This window comes from Lactuca serriola, chromosome 6 (assembly GCF_051521515.1).
Source record: "Lactuca serriola cultivar US96UC23 chromosome 6, Lser_US96UC23_V15, whole genome shotgun sequence".
Lineage (NCBI taxonomy): Eukaryota > Viridiplantae > Streptophyta > Magnoliopsida > Asterales > Asteraceae > Lactuca > Lactuca serriola.
The window spans coordinates 108,049,507-108,056,442 of record NC_136413.1 but is presented as its reverse complement, the minus strand read 5'-3'; the positions used below and the strand labels follow the sequence as shown (position 1 = coordinate 108,056,442).

Here is a 6,936-nt window from a genome sequence, read left to right as displayed (position 1 = left end):
AAATGTTTTGAACTGTTTTAAAAAATAGATTTTTAATAATTTTATGTTTATTTGATATTTTGATTTATATTTTAGATCAAACGTAATATTAAAATAAATATTTTAAGTATTTATATTGATAATTTAAAAAATATACTATTTTATTGATAATATTTCATATTTAATAACATATATAAATTAATAAAAAATTATATATTAGAATGAAATATAAAAAGATTTGGGGTATCAAATACATTTAGTAAAAAATAATATATATTTATTTTATACACAGATAAAAAGAGATAGATAGATAGATAGATAGGAGGGGGTGTTGGTTCCTTTATTCGATAGTTGAAGGTCTTTGCTGCAATTTCTGTCGATATAAAGTATAAACCACCGCAAAGGAAATGGAGGTCTCTATCTACTTCTCATTTCCCCCTCGCAGGCATCGTAGTTATCGGAATTTACACAAATGGGGATTCTCTCATGGTGGAAAGGCAACAAGGATACTACTTCCTCCGGCACCGGTTCTGGTTCGAAAATAACCGAGAAACCTGAGTCTAAGGCCATTGTTTCATCGGAGAAAGCAGCCGATGAAGTTCCCGGCATGAATGGCGCGGTGGAGGTCTCTCGACCTGGTCCAAACGTGGACGTGACAGTTTTTGAATTCGGTTCTATTGCCGCTTCATCTGATAAGGTAACTCTTGCCGGCTACTGCCCCGTATCCGATGACCTTGAACCCTGCCGTTGGGAGATTCTGCCAGCCAGCGGCTCCGATGCGCCTCAATTTCGCGTGGTGTTCTAATAGATACAGGGAGATCGTTCGATATGATGGTAAAATCTTGTAAGTTTCGTGTTTGACTTGAGAATACTTTTTGGTATTGTGTAATTCATTGCACTTGGTAAAACCCTTGAAAAAACCCTAATTTTGTTAGTCATTTGCGGCTTAATTACGTTATCATCAACACGATGTTCGCTCAGAAATCAGAGTTATCAGTATTTTTTGAAGTATCTATACAATTTGATCCCATAATTGAATAATCTGAGGTTATTTAAGACTGAGCCTAATTGATATTTAATTTTCTGAATCAAATGGAAACATGAAACTCTTCGAATCGTATCAGTCCCTATGTTCTGTCAATGCCAGATTTCCAAGAGAACTCAGTTCCTCATTCATGTCTTGATCCTAAAAGACAATGCACCTGAAAGTATAACTCATTCGAAACCTATGAGCTAGGTTTTAGTTTTTTGAGGCTTGGTTATGTGTTCTTCATATACTGATGTTGAGAATTAGAAGGCTTCCTAAGGCGAAGGAATGGTGAATTCCATCCATATGGAATCTATACCGATTCTACAGAACTACATTCCATGTATTTGGCAACCAAATAGGCCATTGGTGGAATCTTGAATTCCAATTCCATCATACCCCCATCAGAATGTATGAACTAAATGCCTAAACATGATCTTCTCGTTGTGGATGATTTTGTCAAAAACTTTGTTTTTCCTTCCTTCAATCAATTCGGGTTCCTTTCTCTCTCTAAACTGTAAAACGGTAAAAGGATGAGTAAATGAAAGTAGTAAGAGCATATCGGATCATGTATCTAATGTATAGTTTTCATGGACCTAATATATAGTTTTCTTGCTTTGCGATGTTATCTTCCCATTAAATTTATCAAACAAGATGTTATATTAGAGCATCCACAAATGTAGAGCTTTTAATGAAAAAAATTCATGAAAAAACTTAGAGTAAATTACACGAATGGTCCCTATGGTTTGGTGTAATTTGCGTCCTTGGTCCCTAACTTATTTTTTTAACTCGGAAGGTCCCTACCGTTTGTTTTTGTTACGCGTTTGGTCCCTACTGTTTGTTTTTGTTATGCGCTTGGTCCCTGTCTTACCTAAAATGATTATTATTTAAATAGGAAAAAATGGTGGGGTAGGTAAGGTAAGGTTAGGAGTGTGAGATTGGGGGTGTGTTTATTTAAATAAATTAAAAAATCAAGGGAAAAATAGTCTTTTTAGGTAAGACAGGGACCAAGCGCGTAACAAAAACAAATAGTAGGGACCTTCCGAGTTAAAAAAATAAGTTAGGGACCAAACATGCAAATTACCCTAAACCATAGGGATTATTTGTGTAATTTACTCAAAAACTTAATATGAAAAGCTTATCATGGGCGTGTTTGGCACGAAGCGTTTGAAAGTTTCTAGCTTTTAGCTTTTAACAAAACGCTCTAGTTTAAACATAAAGTTTTGTTTGACAGTACGAGCGTTTAACTTTTAGTTTAAACAAAACGCTCCAAATCTAAAAGTCACTTCATGTTGCGTTTAATAAAAACGCTACTGAGCTTTTGAAATCAATTTCTATAATTACCCTTAAATATATATATTTATATATTTATTTATTTTTAATCAATTGTCTTTTTATGTAATTTTATATATTTCAAAAGCTACTAGCTATTTTTTCCAAACACTCATAAAAAATAAAAGCTATAGTTTCCCGCTATTCGCTATTCGCTACCAGCTAACAACTACTTTTGCCAAACACGACCATTAATTTTTCAATTTACTAGTTTAAGGGACCTACTAATTTTGTATTGAAAAACTTTCACAAATGGTCATTTAGGTTTATTGTTTTTCATTGAAATGGTTTCTATGTCACTTTTTTTTTTTTCCTGAGTTGGTCTTTATGGAGCAAATCTTGCACACAAATGGTCTTTATCGTGGATGTCCACTAGATGGATCCATTAAATTGAAAAATTTTGGATAAAGACTATTTATGTCATTTTGTGAAACTTGCTTAAGGACCATTTATGAAATTTTACACAATGATTATTTGAAATATTTATATTACAATGTTAGTCTCACATTTTTCTTTTTACATTTTTGGCACTCTTTTTTTTTAATTCAAATTTCTTTCAAAATTTTTTCCTTTTTTTTTTCACAACTTTGTTATTATATATTTTTTTTAAGTTAGGATTTTAGAAATTAACTTTTACAACATTGTTTTAAATGAAATCTTTTTATGAAATATATTTATTTTTCATTAAAATGTAATATTTATATGCATAAAAAATTAGAACTTATAATTTTTAATCATCATACAAATATATTATATTTAATATATACATAATTTTTGTTGTCTAAACTTTATTTAAAATACTCAAACTACAATACATAATTAAATATATACATTTTTATTTTTTATCTAAAAAAATTTGAAGTATAAATACATCATTTTATTACTTTTTAAATTTTACATGATGCAATATTTAAGATTTATCTTTATTTATCTTATACAAAGATCTAGTATGTTCAAGAGTCATATAAAAATGATATTACTAATTAACATATGATATTAGGGGTCAACTAACAACTTGATACAATTGATTATTTATTAAAAATTTATTTTAATAAATATTCATAAACTCTTATAATAAATTAGGAAAATATTTATTGCATGTAAATAATTATTTTATAATACAAGTAACACATTATTTCATAAGGTATTAATTAATAAGTTATGCACAACCTTTTGGACTAGTTGAATGTGTTTATCTTTTAATTAAAAATAAAGTTTATTTTTATAAAACTTGAGTCTATAAAATTTAAACTTATTATTATTTTTTTGCTAAAACCGTAACTTCTTTAGGGATTAAAGAAGTTATGACCTTTTGATTATTATATGGGGTTAGAAGCATGGGGAGACAAGTAGCCTTAGGTGCATGAAGTGCTTAATGGGTTTAGGACTTGTGAGTAATATTCTTGCTTTATGAAGTCTTTAGAGGCTTTCATTTGGACTCACTCTCTTACATCTTTTTTTTGGCCGAAAATCCTCTCATCTCTCTCACTCTCTTACCTTCTTGCAAAGTACTGAAGAGTTTGAAGTACTTGCATTCTCTCTTTAAGTCACACCTTTGTTTTGACTTAAAGCTTAAGAGTTGTAACTAACATTACATCAAGTTGATCAAATGTTGGTGTCTCAAAGTTCATCCATCTTCTTCAACCTCCAAGCCTTCCCTAGAGGACCCAAAGTTTATCAAAGGTTGTTGCATCTTCATCCTTCTATGGTTGTGCTTTAAATCTTTCTACTACTTGTAAGATAATCCTTGGTGAGTGATAAAATGTCTATGTTATTTATAAAACTCAAGTCTTCCGTTTGCCATTATTTATAGTTTTTGAAACTAGTTTTAAATAAAACCCAACAATTGGTATCAGATCCACCTTGTAAGTTTGGTTAGTTCTTTTTTTTTTTTTTTTTTTTTTTTTTTTTTTTTTTTTTTTTAATGTAAATCTTAGTTTTTGGAGAATACGGATAACTTGTTTTTGTATAAAAACAAGTTCATACATATTTTCTTTGACAACTTTATAATTGTTATTTTTTTGTGACAAAAACTTACATGCATTTTTTGTCACTTAAAGTTGTTTTAGGAAAACAAAGATTGTCTATGTTTATATGTATTTTAGAGTGCATAAACAAGCCTTAGAGCATTTGTGTTGTTGTTTGTGTGATTTGGTTAAAAATGGTTTGTAATATTCTTTTATTCATAAGGTATTTAATAAAAGTAGCTAATTTTATTCTTGTTATTTTTATTTAATAGATTAATTTTAGACTAGATTTATTTTATGAAAAATGTAACAAGATGAAGATGGAGACCATTTCTTGAAGAACCATGGAGACCCGCGATTTTATACAAATTTTATAACGGTTCATAACTTTTATAAAGTTTTTATAAAATTGTAACAAAGTTGGTTGTCATTGCAAGTGAGAGCTTGAAGATCACATGAAAAACAAGTTGTAATATTTGGTCTCTTTGTCCCTTAGGAAAAATTTAACACTTTTGTGTTGGCTCACAAAAATGTTATATACCCATGCTTGTGTTGTTTATTTTTCACAAACTCAAACAATTTTTTGGACAAAATAAATATCACATGGAGTTTGAAATTCAAAATATAAAATATGGACATTAGATGTAATGTATTCTAGCCATAAAATAAAAACCGGCTTTATAAAATTGTTATTTACGACAACTTTTGAAATATTGAATTATTAGTGTAAAAATCATGTTTTTATAACTTTTTCAAACACCAAAATATTATTTAATGAAATAAAGTTTTATTAAACAATATTAAAAGGTTCTACATGGCTCGAACAAACTTAATACTATGTATTAATTTTAATGAAATAAAGTTTTATTAAACAATATTAAAAGGTTCTACATGGCTCCAACAAACTTAATACTATGTATTAATTTTAAAGTTTTCTAATACTAGGTAGGGATGAGCAATGGGCCAAACCCGGACCGGACCGGTCCGAAGACCAAAAACCCGAAGATCGAAAATCATGAATTATCTTACCCGAAAATCCGACTGTTTTTAGGTGTATCGGGTTCGGTCCGGTCTGGTTCCGGGTACTAAACCGGGTTTCGGGTTTTCGACCGAATTATACTTTCACAGTGTTGTTTACGGTTTCGGTCCGGTTTTGTTTCGGGTAACAAATTGAGTTTTGTATCTTTTTTGTTTATGGTTTCGGGTTTTGTTTGTAATATTATTCTCTAGTCTCTATCATACTATTTCAAGTTATAATCTTACTACATAATATTAATCGTTCGTATTTTTGTTGTTCGTACAATTAGAATAAAAAATACATAATTGAAGATGAATGTAAAACTAATAAATAGCAAACCAAATTTACCAAAATATTATTGTACCAAAATAATAATAACCAAACTATCATTGTACCAAACTAATAATAACCATGTACCAACCAAATTACCATCATACCAAAACAAACAATTTATGAAAAAAAAAAACAATTAAATTTCAATCGACTTCTTTCCATTCCCTCTATCTTCTTTTTCCTCCATCGTTGCTTCAATCTCTATATAATTAACACCAAAGCATAATGAGTATCTAAATTTTTTGACAACCAACAATAAATAAAAGATGATTTGAATTTACTACCTAACGCTATGTCATCATCCTTCAATATGTCTTCATCATCATCTATAATGGGTTTGCGTGATTTTTTTACCCAATCTTGGGTGCATACTAAAGCTTCAACAATCGGCGTATTCAAATGTGTTCTATACTCATCTAAAATTCGACTGCAAGTACTAAAAGTGGATTCTGACGCCACAGTCGTCACTTTATGGATAACATATCTAACAACAAACCACCATAAAATTATAAATATAATAATCTATAACTTAACTAAAAGAAAACCAAATTAAATAGTAGAATTACCTTTGGCCATACGAGCAAAGATCGGAAAACGCAATGCATTTTTTTCCACCAATCTAGGATGTCGAAATTTTTATCAAAAGTCATCCTAGGTTCATTTAAATATCTTCTCAATTCGTTTTCAACTGTCGCCGACGTGTCTCCTTGTCCCATCAAGAAAGCGTCAAAAAAATCGTTACCCACATCACAACTTACAACTTCTTTTACTTTTTGAGACGAACCTACATTTGCATATTTTTCTTCATAGGTTTTAAATAAAATTTCCATTCATTTTTCAATTTCCCAGACCGTAGACATCGTCTTCAATTTTATGGTGCTATCCAACAATATGTTTTCTTCCGTTCTCGTGTTTTCGATCATCTTCTTGATGATAAATGACAAAAAGATGGACTTCATTTGGGGGTCTAATAATACGGCAAAACACGTAAAATCATTCAAAATTTCTATTGAACCCCAATACTTGTTGTATTTGGTACGTATGTCCGGGATCATATGACAAAGATGCACTTTTGTTGAACATGTTTCTAGATGTTGGTCAACATCTATAATTTCCCGTAAAATTGTTTGTACCAACGGTTTTGATGAAGCCGACAACATCTCCGTTTTTGTTTTGAACTTTTCAAGAAACATTACAATCTCTTCTATCACTTCGAAATCGGTACGTTATGAGACTCTATTTAGATCACGTGCAAATGAGGTGTCTACAAAACAAATACA

At 30.1% G+C, this 6,936-nt stretch overlaps 1 protein-coding gene across 1 annotated transcript; it reads left to right on the top strand.

The window, feature by feature from the left end:
* The first annotated feature begins 383 nt into the window (after nt 1-383).
* Nucleotides 384-963, top strand: LOC145056646 (allyl alcohol dehydrogenase-like protein). Its single transcript, XM_079004356.1, has one exon. It carries the CDS (start codon nt 452-454, stop codon nt 782-784), a length of 333 nt encoding a protein of 110 aa, XP_078860482.1. The 5' UTR covers nt 384-451; the 3' UTR covers nt 785-963.
* Nucleotides 964-6,936: the final 5,973 nt, after the last annotated feature.

What these genes read in the sequence shown, in the direction of transcription:
- LOC145056646 (XM_079004356.1), top strand. Translation starts at nt 452, where the DNA reads ATGGGGATTCTCTCATGGTGGAAAGGCAACAAGGATACTACTTCCTCC.